Consider the following 13,441-nt stretch of genomic DNA (forward strand, 5'->3'; position numbering starts at 1 on the left):
GAAATCACACACCTGATGGAATTTACTGCTGATTAGATAACCGGCTTTACTGACGAGATGCGCATTAATCATCGGCCGATATATAACGGTGCATCCCTAGTTTCTATTCTTTGATGGCTGAGTTACCCAGATCTTCAGCTAATTTTAGTTTAAAGGGTCTAAAGTGCCCCTTAGGCCAGGCATACACTGTGCGATTTTCATCTGATTTTGAGCCGATTTCTGACTCGTGCGACTCTTTTTCAGCATTTGTGTGTGTTGTTTGTCGTGCAGTGTACAAGGGGAAACGAGAGGTGATTAACCTTTCCCGACCGGCAATCGGTTGGTCGGATGGATTTCTGACATGTCAGAAATTTTGGTTGCCTTTCATGAGGTATCGCACTATTGAAGGAGGGCTATGAACCGATTTTCAATGTTTCCCTCACTGCGCATGTGCGAAACCATAAACGAAACCATGTTGACATGATGTGTAGTGTGGACTGAAGTGATGGAGGGAAAATTTGTGGAGTAATGGCAAAGAAAAATAAAAGAGGGATGAAAAACGCCTGCTTGCCTCCATTTCACGTTGCAAAATGGATAAACCATATTGGCCACATCTTCCAAGCCACCAGATACGCCGATGACTTTTTATTTATTTAGTTTTTTTTTTTTTTTTTGACGTTTCAGCACAAAGAATTGCGTATATCACCAAAGCAGTGCGTTTATCCCGGGAAACCATGTTTATTCTGGAACAGCCACAAACATCAGGGTTCTGAGGGATCCTACGTGTTGATTCGGTTGATTCCCCACGTATAGTGTAAGCAGTCAAATCGCAACTCGACGATCGGATACAGTGAGCGCATTAAAATCGTGAGCTTTGGCTTTACATCGCATGTGATCTACTCGTACAGTGTGAGTTGGTACCTTGCCTAAATCGCACAGCAATCGCAGAGTGTATGCCCGGCTTTAGAGTTAAAGGGATTGAAGGTTCGTTCTCCTGTTGTGATGTTTCCTGGTGGGGCTGTGAACCCTAACCCTACCTCATCACATGATCTCATTTATCAGTGACCTCCGGGTGCATACTTTCCTCACATACACCTTGGTGCAATAACTGCTTTCTTCTTGTCTGAAATGACTTTTCTGCTAATATAACCATGATACAATATCCAACAATTAACCAACTATTTCTTATCTGTCTATTGTTATCTATGATCCAATCAAAACTTGTCTCAATCAAACCCTGATGAATAAAATCATATCACACACTGCATTTAATTTTTGCTTATACTATATACATAAAAATAATTGTGACTCGTGACCATTAAACTAACAGGGACTTTAATGGCATCTCTTTCTAAATACATATACATTACAAATACATAGTTGGTCCCTGATTTGCAGCTATAAGAGCTTCCACTCTTCTGGGTAGACTTTCCACACAATTTTGGAGTGTTTCTGCGGGTGTTTTTGCTCATTCATCCAGGAGAGCATTTGTGAATTCAGGCATTGATGTTGGCTCACAATCTCCCAAGTCATCCTGAAGGTATTTGATGGGGTTGAGGTCAGGGCTCTGAGTGGGCCATTTCAAGTTCTTCCACACCAAACTCATCCAAACATTGTCTTTGTGGAACTTGCTTTGTTTACTCGGGCCTTGTTTCCCTTCACTAGAAGTATGGGGCCGAGACAAACTCTGTAAAAAAAAATAAAAAATCCCCATGGCATTATTCCTTCTCCAATAAACTTTACAGTTGACACAATGATCAAACCCAAACTCACCCATCAGACTTGATTTGTCACTCCACATCCACTCCACTTACGGGGAAGTCATGGCCTAATGGTTAGAGCGTCGGACTCCCAATCAAAGGGTTGTGAGTTCGAGTCTCGGGCCGGACGGAATTGTGGGTGGGGGGAGTGCATGAACAGCTCTCTCTCCACCTTCAATACCACGACTTAGGTGCCCTTGAGGAAGGCATCGAACCCCCAACTGCTCCCTGGGCGCCGCAACATAAAACTATCCCTTTTAGAGTTGTGTCCCTATACTTTTGTCCATATAGTGCATGACCTAGAAATAATATGGTGGAATTTTAAATGTTATACACGTTATAAAGTGACCAAATACAGTAGATGTGTACTCACAAAGATGTACAGAGGCAGTTCTGCTGGCTGAACCATTAATAGAGATTAAGTCCGCTATCCTTCATCTGGCCTTTCCATGGTGCTCCTGCCCAAGCGACCGGGGACAAGACAAAACTAACTATTAACACAGGCTAATTACTGCTCTCCACCCTGCTGAACACACACACACACACACACACACACACACACACACACACACACCTCTGTTTCAAATTTCTACTGTCAGGATGCACCACATATTTACTTGATGGGGTAGTTCCATGTCATTGTACGTTATACCTTATGAATACTTTGGATTTACAATAAATGTATATTAGACTGTTTCTGAGAGCATCTTGTGAATTACAGACTATAACGTTTATGCAGAAGAGTGGTTTGAACGAAGCCTAGTCTGTCTCTGGTGTTGGAAACACAGTTGACTTTTCTTCCTCACTAATGGGTGCAGTGTTTCAGTCATCACAGCACGATCCTTTGATTTATTTAACCCTTTTTGAAAAGCACTGCTGGGTGGTTTGTATTCCAAATGAAGCCGCACATGCTCCTCTGCTCTTGTCTTCACCTTTATTAGAGGAATATACCAACATAAATATGTATGCCATCACTTACTCACTTTTCTTTCTTCTGAGGAGCACAGAAGTTTAGCAGAATACAGTGAAAACATACAGTTACCACGGGCTGCCAAATCTGTTATTTACTGTTACTGATATATTATTCTAGTATTTATTAATATAATAAATTTGCATATATATATATATATATATATATATATATATATATATATATATAAGGGAAGGGCAAGTTAACAGGTTTTTATCGCGTTAACGCATTAATTAATTAACGCCGACAATTAGTTTATCGCGCGTTAACGTACTTTTTATTTTGAAAGTCCGTTGCTCACTGCGTTTCAGTACACGTAGCTAGACTGTAATAAAACAACCGATGAGCTAACGTTACAGCAAAACAGAAAATCATGTCCAGAGTCGAATTCCATCTGGTTGGAATGTCTTGTATAAGCGACTCCTCCTTTTTTCTAAGTTCAATTTGTTTTGTTCTAATTCTGCAGCACTCGCTGCACTTTGCTTAAAATGAACCGCAACCTTTCTGCATTTGGCCAGGACGTTGTCAAACGCGCTGTTGTGCAGATATACTATGACAGAACGCTGGAGACTGTGCGCGTCGCAGAGGACGTGTTCAAAAGGCAGATGTCTCGCAGCAGCGATCATATTTCTTGCGCTATCTGTGCTAAGTGTGCTGACTTTATTTGAAATGTCCCACTGCTGTGCAACAGGAATAAAATGTTTAGCGCACGTTTCAGCAAAATGTCTCTCTTTATCATCTCAATACAAATCTACTTATTTGTATTTCTTTTTATTTTTTATTCTTTTATTCTGTGTTTTGTGTTCTGTCGCTGTCATTCGGTTGTACTGCGGAGCTTCTGTCACGAAAACAAATTACTTGTAAGTGTAAACATACCTGGCAATAAATCTCATTCTGATTCTGATTCTGATCTGAAAATGTGAATGACCTTGTGTGTCTTAGCAACTGGCTAGGTGCAGATGAGTAAGTAAATGTAAAGTTGGAAGAATGGATAAATGAAGTTAATTTTGTCCACTCAACCTGCATCACTGAAATATTTTTTATTTTTTTTTTGGACTGAGATTCTCAGTCTCTTAAAGGAGATTGATGTTGTTGCTCGGAAGGGGCCAGTTAAAATGTTATGATTGAGGTTCTGGACATAATTTATATATATATATATATATATATATATATATATATATATATATATATATATATATATATATATATATATATATATATATATATATATATTTACAAACTAAACAAAACTTTAATGTTTTATTTAATAAAACATTTTTATTTATTTATACGTTAATGTTATATTTAATATGATTACATTAATGTTTAAGTTAAGATTTACAAGAAATGTTAACTGCTACTAACTTTTAACTGTTGTAAAAAAATGACTTTATTTGTTTAAAGCTTTGACAAACAAAATTGTATTGCACTTTTGTTCATACAGCAGAACTTTGAAAGAATAAAATTACACAATACACTACTTTTGATTTCATTATTGAATTTTGCGCATGCTGCGATTAATCGTGATTAATCGCATAAAATCATGCGATTAATCACGATTAAAATATTTAATCGTTGCCCAGCACTAATATATATATATATATATATATATATATATATATATATATATATATATATATATATATATAAAATATGAATTTTGTTATAGTTTTTATTAGTAGTAGTAATAGTTGTAGAAGTAAATTGTTTTTTTATATATTTATATTTTATTTAATTTGAGTAGTTTTAGTACTTAAACATTTTAATTACACTGTAAAAAAAAAATTAAAACTTTCAGTATTTCTACTTTACGGTAAATTTTCATTTTAAGTTTTAGTTGGCACCATCAAACTCCAAGAAAAGGGAGTAAAAAGATCAAAATCGAAGTTATCACTTACTAAATGTTACTAATGTTTGGTTAATTAAGATTTTGTGGTTTTGCTGCATGGAAATATGACAATACACAATTGCTAATCCGAGAGAGCCTTAAGTCATTTGGGCTACTTTTGTGCCACTTTTCTGGTGACTTTTTGTCATTTTTAGAGCTCAGCGTTGTATAACTTCAGATTTGTTGAATAGAAAACAGCAGCTTGGACCTTCTGCAAAACTTCTCCTTTTGTGTAACACAGAACAAGTTTGCATCAACATTAGGGTTAATAAATAATGACATAAATCTATGTACTTAATGATTATTAAAACTATTAATTCTATGCAGTCTGCAAAGATCAAATTGAGTTCTTGACCAATCTGCTATACTGCTTTTCTTAAATTTTAGACTTCCCTAACCATTCACTGCGCAGACAATTGAGCAATCTTTTTTTTATATGCAGAGCGCCGTTGTTTACACCACAGCTTTCAGTGACCTAGAGGATATGATGTCGTCTCACGAGAGCAATTGGGCTCACTGGAAGAGTGATTGGGGCATGTGGCAGGCCACAGATGGCTCATTTGAACCAGATAATGACTCAAACAGAAATAACATCACCATCCAACTGTCTGTCCCATTAGACTTTGGGCTGAAGGGTTGATTGAAGATGCAGATGGACTCTTATCATACTTGATTTATTGACAGTCTTTGCAGGCATGCACTGAAAGAACTGTCTGTGCAGTGTGTAAAGGTTCAGTGAGGAAGCTCTTGATCTCCTATGTCACTTCCTGTCGTCTGAGGATGTTGTTCGCTGTTTGTGTTGAGTGACCACCCTGTGTGCTTGTGTGTGTCCATTTTAGCATGTTGAGCACCATTGTTGTCATTGTTAACCAAAATGTAATCTCTAAAATTAAAATACAGTTGAAATAAAATAAAATCTAAATATTCAATGGAAAAACTTAAACCTAAAAAAAAAAAAAAACCTTTTCGAATGTTGCCCCAGTTTCATTCTGTGCCCTTTAGTGGTGTAGAAAAACACACCTCACCTTTAACGCTGTTAACACTTTATTGATGTTATTGGCCTTATTTAGTCTTTACTGTGTTCCAGGAACTTCTCATTTAGTTTCATTAACTGCCCTCATCGTTTCAGGGGCTGGGAAGCAAATCAAGTTTTTCCTCTGTACCAGCCAGGAGAAAAAGAAATCAAGAAACAAAGACAATTTAATTTCTTGTCTTCCTGACAGGGATCCAAATGGAAGGCACTGGCTATGATTTAACTGGAATACTGAATGCTGTGCAGACTATGCTACTTAAAAAAGGGAAAAATAACTTGAGAAACTGCACGCAACAATAAATGTTTCAAATTGATTCACACATTGATGTTAAAGGTTAACTAAAATTAGTAAAACTAAAGCTGAAATAAATATAATTTAAAGGTAGGGTAAATGAGAGTGTTGAGTGAGACGTCTGTCAGCATCAGCACAGCTCACTTAACACCTCTGTTATGCTGCTTGTGCTCTCAGATGCTGTTTTCTTAGAAATCTCACACCCTGGAGACTTTAAAGTGCAGAGAAACATTCTGGTACCAAAAAAAAGGGAAAAGGCTCTCCATTTTAAAAGCAATTCGCAATTGTGTTAACAAAAAAACCTTCCTTACAATGGATGCAAAGCATTTAAGAGGGTTGAAAGCAGAAATATGCATTTTCAAGTGCTTATATTAATAATGAATGTTAATAGTAAATATTTACATGTAATAATATTAAAAGTTATATATTGTTATTAATATTATATCGTTAAGAATATTTATTTTTTATATTGTGGTCATTGTGGTACTTATAAATATAAAATCTTTTAGTAGAGAACTTGGTAAATATGCCATTAAAGATTGTGTAAATATATAAATGATAACAAGTTTTAATGTTAGAATTGATGTAAAAAATATTAGGATTGTTTGTAATTAATCACAGTAAACTGCAATAATCAGTTAAAGGGGTCATTTTTACTTTGCTACAAAAGAATATTAAGTTGTGTATTTGGCTTTGTGATTGGCTGAATCCTGAAGCATGTGACAGAAATGTTACGCACCTTACCATAATGTGATGCCATCTCCCAGCACGACGAGACAAAGCCCATTACAAATCAGGCATTTGTTGCATCCAGTGGGGACATAAGTACTGATTATTTAATATGCTGATTATTATGGGTTATGTTGCATATCGCGCTGCATAAAAATAAAACTTTTTCTGCCTTTTGTGTTCGGAGAAGCGACTAACAACAAGCTCTACACTGCTCGAAACTCGAGTTTGAATCATCAGTGGCAAATTCTTTAAATATAAAACATGTACTTACTGGCTGTGAGTCAAATGTGCCAGACTGTCCTTGCAAAGTTGGAATTGCCCCACTTTATTGAAAGTGGGTGTGGACAAGTCTTAACTTTAATAAAGAATATCTCTTTGGATTTGAGACTTCAGTCTTTGGAACTTTACAAATCTAACTGACTGAAAATGTTCTGAGAATTGTGTGTTAATGTAACAGAACTTGACACTGTGGAAGAAAGGAATGTCAATGAAAAAGAGCAGTTATGTCTTCATAAAAAAGGAAGTATATATTCCAAAACTCCCTTGAGTTGCTCATGTGACAAGTGGATGTTTTTGATCTTATCATGTGGCTTTGTGTCAGTGTTTGGTAATTGCATACAATGTCCAGGTGACACTTTCCATTGTGATGTGTTCGTGCTAAATGCTGTGCGCATGATGCCTAGGGCTGTGTATCACCAGTAAAGTCATGATACGATACATATCACAATACAAAGTTCACGATATGATACATATCATGATACATGACTGCACTGAATTTCACCTCAGACGAATTTAGTAAAACTGCTGTTTATTAAACGCTTCATACTGTAGAACATTTATATAACATTTACTTTTATTGATTATGTGGCGAATTCAACTGCTTTCTTCACTGTCTCTCCCAGCAGTGATCAAACAAATAGTGCGGATTCGTTCAGCTTTTGGTTCGTTTATCCAAAGTAGCAAAGTAGTTTTCATTCCATTTTTGGAACTGAGAAACAACCTTTCTTTGTCTGAATGTGCATTGCAATGACGTCATGGGAAGTGTCTAAGCCCAAAATCAGTGGCAATTCTGAAAGTTTGCGAGCTTTTGCGAAAATTACAAACTTTGCGTGATTTTGCGATAAATTCAGTGATCTCAGAATCGCTAAATCCTGGAGGGACTGCTATATAGAATACAGTATTTACATAAACATAATCTATATATACATAAACACATTTTCTGCAATGATCACACAAATTTGGTGATCAAACACTTATAATGACATGAAAGAGAGATCTAATGGAGGCAGGCCATTTAACAATTTAACAAACTTTACTATCCGAAATGAGTTTGACATCAGTGCATTGAACAGTGAAGTTTAAGTTCATTAAAATTTAATTCAATTCAATTCCATTCAATTTTATTCCGTTGACGTTTATTTCACTTAGGAACGGATTTGCTGTACTGTCTTCACACACAGATGAAACTTCCCAGAAAAGTGTGTAGTATGACATATAGGGGAGCGGGGCACAAAGTAATGTGGGGTTAGTTTTAACACACATTTATTGTACTATGGTAAAATTCTGGCTTAAGTAGATTTTCATCTCAGTTTTTATTTTTTTTTATTTTTTTTAAATTAGACAAATCTGCTATTATTTTAATCTCCAATCTGTTATTTATTAATTTGTAACACTGTGTTTCAGTGTGCTATGTGTTATACAGTGCTACAATGTGTTATAGACATTAGCTATGTAATTTATACGATTTACTTTTTATTTGAATGAGAAACAATGAGAAACAGGTGAAGAAAGACTGACAGTCAATGTTTAATGTTTAGAAGTTATCATTTCAAGACATTTAAAGCATTTTTGTTCATTTATGTTGACCGTCCCAAGCATGGTTGAAATGTTTATTGCCAAACTCCATAATCAGATTATTACTATACATCGTCATATCTATATATTGGACACAGCACTAATGATGCCCAGAAACTCTCCTATTATCTGACACGAGCTCTACCAAACATATAAAAAAAAAGTCAGTAAGAAAAAAATATTACTTCAAATGTTTAGTTTGTGTTTATATATATATATATATATATATATATATATATATAAAATGAATAATAATTATAAAGAATTATTAAATTAAACACTAATTTAAACCATTACGTAACCTCTAATAATATCTCAAAGGATATTAAAACACATTATGATGTGCTTATATTGATCACCCCTTCTTGCAAATGTAAAACAAATGTGCCTGTGTCAACATAGGTAGAACGTCTGAAGTTCAGGAAGCTCGTATTACAAGAAAACCAAAGCATTTATCTGATTCTGCCACAAATCTTCTTAGAGACAAGTAGATGTTTGTCTGTAGAACGTTCTGTCTATGATGAAAAAAACTGTCATTTGTAAGTGAGCAGCCATCGGACATCCTCTTCATGTGGCTGTGCTTTTCTCTGCTGTTTCTTGAGTGTGTTGTTTACACACACACGCTCTGGTTTGTCAGTATCCGCTGTGGGAGCTGATGGCAGGCAGACCACAGCTACTGCTGCTGTTGCACTCGTTCAGCTTAGAAACATCTACTGACCTCACTGATACATATTCAACTGTATCCACTTTGTCTTTACTGAAACATCAATAGAATATAAAATACCAGACAGCGAGGGTAAACACAGGCCTTCATCAGGTCAGACTCCATCACGAATTTAATGTGGATGAAGCAGAGAGATTTTGACAAATATATTACTATTATACAGAATATAATTTACCTCTCAAAGTAATAACAATAATAATAATATGTTTTCTTCAAATATAATTTTCAGGAATATCACACAATTTTCATCAATTTTTAAGTTTGTTTGCCAAAAATGAAAGGAATGGTTATAGAAAATGATTACAAATTAGTTATGTGATTATTTGATTACAATCATTTTTGAAAATAATGCTGTATTGAATCATGGCCAGATTTGGGCCCTAAACAGTTTTGTACATGCATGAAAGATGTTCTTCATGGGGGTTTGTGAAAGCTGTAGTGTGTTTTTTGGAAGAATCTCTCCTGAATGTGAGGAAGTGGTGGGCTGTTCAGATCAGACCCCCTCCGAACACTCGAGCCCCTTTTCACAATATACAGAGGGTGGGGAACAGGAAGAGAGGAAATGACTCGATCCCATTGAAAACTCTACTATTACAACACGTTCTCCCATGAGTGTGCACATTTCTTTTCAATAAGACACATTAATATTAGAGCGCATGTGTCCAGCTTCTCTAAGACCGGCAACATATTCACCGTTCTCTGCTCTTCTCTCCTTTTTTCATCCATCTTCCATCTTTCTCTCCCACACAGCTCCATCTTTTAATAATCAGTCTTTCCCCTGCACCCCAGAGTGCTCCATACGTCTCACTGTCGAGATTCAGGTGGCTCTTTCGCATAAAAGACGCCGCTTCAAAAGACTTAAAGCACAATCCAGTGGCCTGCTCATGTAAAGGCCGTTTCTTAACAAGGTTACACTCACATTTAGCAAATCTCAGCACGCATGTTGCAGCTGACAGCTACTCTAGGATCAGCTGTTTCGGGTTTAGATGCTGGGAACTCTGGTTTCCTTGTTTCCTGGTCAGGGTGTGTGCCTATGCTCTTTTTGCTCTGATGACATTGTGTGTGTGTGTGAGTGTGTGAAAAATTGTGTGTGTGTATGTATATATATATATATATATATATATATATATATATATATATATATATATATATATATATATATATATATATATGTATGTATATGTATATGTATGTATATATATATATATATATATATATATATATATGTGTGTATATACACATCACATTAAATTAAACCTTAAAATCAAAATGAAAATATGGAAGGTTAAATAATAGAATAATAATGAATACTGTGATATTATATAAATGATGCATAAATTATACTGTTCGAATTATTCTGATCTAATTATTTAATATATCTCTGTATTCTCAATGCTGTGTTCACATTACAGCCACTCCGTGTTGTTGCTTGTCTGACTAAATGTTTCACATCATCCTGTCAGAAATCTATTGTTATTGTTTGGGTTGTTCTATTAATACTAGAGGAGCGGAAGCCTCAGTCTTGAATAATAAATCATCTCTTTCTTTTTCACTCCTCAGAGCTCAACATGGAGTACAATCCTTCGGACCACCCGCGCGCCAGCACCATCTTTCTCAGCAAGTCTCAGACAGACGGTGAGAGACTCCATGTGGATGAGTAGGACGGTCTCCTCTTAAGCCTAGAGGCTGGAGGGGAACGTTAATTAAAAGAAACCAAACCAATCAGGAGGCGACCGCACAGATAACCCTGACTTAGTCAGACCAAGCATCTCCTCAGAGAAGAGCTGTAATAATAGTTTGATTTAACAGAATACCCCTGGGTGATGATATTTTGTTAAATGTCAGCTCTTCTCAGTGGGTGATATTTCTGCCCAGGCTAATGTTGTGATATTCTCCTTGTTTCTCAGTGAACTGCTAGCGTAATGTTATGTGTCTCTCCTCTGTCATCCTTGCTATCCATGCTCAGATTTAATTTAGATACCTTCTTGTTTTTCAGTTCTTTTACCCAACAAGAAAAGTAGGTTTGATCTCAGTCTGTTTGTTAGTGTGCTGAATGTGTTGTGCTGAAGCTTTATAGATTCAGGCTAACAAAAAGTAGCTAACTACTGTACATTGAAACTGCTTAATGGGGCAACAGATTAGTTTCATTAAATACAATCACGGCGGTACTTTCAGTCATTTACACAGTTTAATGGCATTAAGGGGATATGCATGTTGACCGTGTCTGTGAATCTGTCCCATTTGTCTGGCTACGCAGCTGTTTGTTTAGATTCATGCACGCTGTGCTGTCATCTGTAGGTTTAGATGAATAGTTATAATATGGATGAAAATAGTCAGACTGCTAATATGTGAGAATAATATGCGAGTCATGAGACATACAGTAGCTTTCATATTTGTGTTTGTATGCATGAGGGCCAACAGGCTCCAGGGACTGACATAAAATGTCTAAACAAACTACAAGACGCCAAAACAATATCAAAGATAACTCTCCATACCTGACCACTTGCTTTTGTCATTTGGATCTTCTTCACATGCTACAGTTCACTAATGCCGCGTTTCCAACGAAATTACCCAGAACATTTATACCAGGAACATTTTTCACCCCAGACCTGTTGCTTTCTGCATTTTCGCCACGGTCTAAAGTACCGGGAAGATTAAGCAAATAGTCCGGTGATGTAGGTCTGCGCGCGTTTCTCAAAGTACGCTAATTTGGTCTTGCATCCTCGGTAATTCAGATTTTGCGCATTCGTCTGCGACGACGTGAATCCGGTAATTCTGCAAACAGCAGAGTACTTGATAACATCAGTCAGCTCGCCTTGACTACTGCAATTTCTCTCATTGTATATTTACAATAAAATGAAATAGGATATCAAATACCACTGTCTCCTTTAGTTTTTTTTTTTATTATTTATTTAAACAATAATAGCTGCAGAAATGTTCAGGGAAATGTGTATATATATACAGTCATTACAATGAAACGAAGTATTATATCAATTTGCTTTTTTTATTTTCATTTTAACATATAGATAAATTGAATACAGACCAAAGATTACCTGTTAGATTTACCTAAAACGAATTATATCTTATGTTTAACCACTAAAGAGACATCTGAGCCAGCTGCACATATCAGACGGTCGAGCCGAGGTGAGAGTGCTCTGGGGGGATACATGAGGACTGAGCTCCCGCTGATCGAGTGGAGCTCACCGACTCCAAAACACATTTTTAAATAGGCGCTGTCTTTATCAATAAACCACAGATTTGAGTTTTGAATAGGGATACACCGGTTAACCGGCCATGAATCGGAACCGGACGGTTTTTGCTTAAAATCCACAATCAGCAATCGGTTTTTGTTTTTGTTTTCGGCCGATTTTTCCGGAAGTGCACCCGCGTGCACAGACTACATTGTAATCATTCGCCATCATGTCAGTTGTGTGGAATTATTGTGAAATCTGTGCGCAGGACACACACAGCCATTCAGTGCTGGAAGTGCAGAGCTACACGTCTGAGGCATAGACAGTAAAAGAAATGGACTCAGCGACACCACTGGATTGAATGGAGACATGTGAAGTCTATTAGAAGCACGCACTTCCTGGGGGTTGAGCATACTGCGCTGACTCAAATACCCGATAACTCAGCCCCGATAGCCTCATAGACCAGTGGTTCCCAACCTTTTTCAACTCGCGGCCCACACAACCAAACACATATGTTTGCGCGGCCCACTTCAAAAAAATTAACTGACCCCGCTATTGTTGGGTTAATAACTTAGTACTCAGAAGCTAGATTTTAAACTATATTTATTGAATAAACTAGGGCTGTGCAATATGGACAAAAAAAAAAAAAAAAACTATCGCGATTTTTTTTTAATCAATTTTGCAATTGTGCTTTTACAGTCATAAATGCATTCAGGATTAATTTGAAACATATTTCCAAAAGAAAACCAATCAGAGCTTTATCAAAAAGTTGTAACATCTCTAGAACAGACATAAGTCAAAATTATCACTATAGTGAAGATGTAAAAAAATGTATAGACTTGTGGCAAAAAAAAAAAAATTCTGTATACAGGGACTTTTTTTTCTTTTTTGCCATGCATTGTTCATAGAGCTCATTAATTGTAGCGGTGCCTCAGGTGTTTGCAGTGTGTATACAGTATGTGTATGCAGTCAGCAGTGAGAGTGCATAAATATAACGCGAAAGCACATTAAAATAATG

The 13,441-nt window shown here is 36.3% G+C and overlaps 1 protein-coding gene across 4 annotated transcripts in view; it reads left to right on the plus strand.

The window, feature by feature from the left end:
* LOC113097401 (cyclin-Y) overlaps positions 1 to 13,441 on the plus strand; it is a 46,830-nt gene that overhangs the window by 16,433 nt on the left and 16,956 nt on the right. For 2 of the 4 annotated variants that reach the window (XM_026262638.1, XM_026262640.1), the window contains exons 2-3: positions 10,793 to 10,867; positions 11,229 to 11,249. In XM_026262638.1, coding sequence (XP_026118423.1) covers positions 10,793 to 10,867; positions 11,229 to 11,249 — 96 coding nt within the window. The remainder of the gene's footprint in view (positions 1 to 10,792; positions 10,868 to 11,228; positions 11,250 to 13,441) is intronic. The other 2 variants (XM_026262639.1, XM_026262643.1) reach the window with 1 other exon arrangement.

Source organism: Carassius auratus, unplaced genomic scaffold, assembly GCF_003368295.1.
Source record: "Carassius auratus strain Wakin unplaced genomic scaffold, ASM336829v1 scaf_tig00216240, whole genome shotgun sequence".
Lineage (NCBI taxonomy): Eukaryota > Metazoa > Chordata > Actinopteri > Cypriniformes > Cyprinidae > Carassius > Carassius auratus.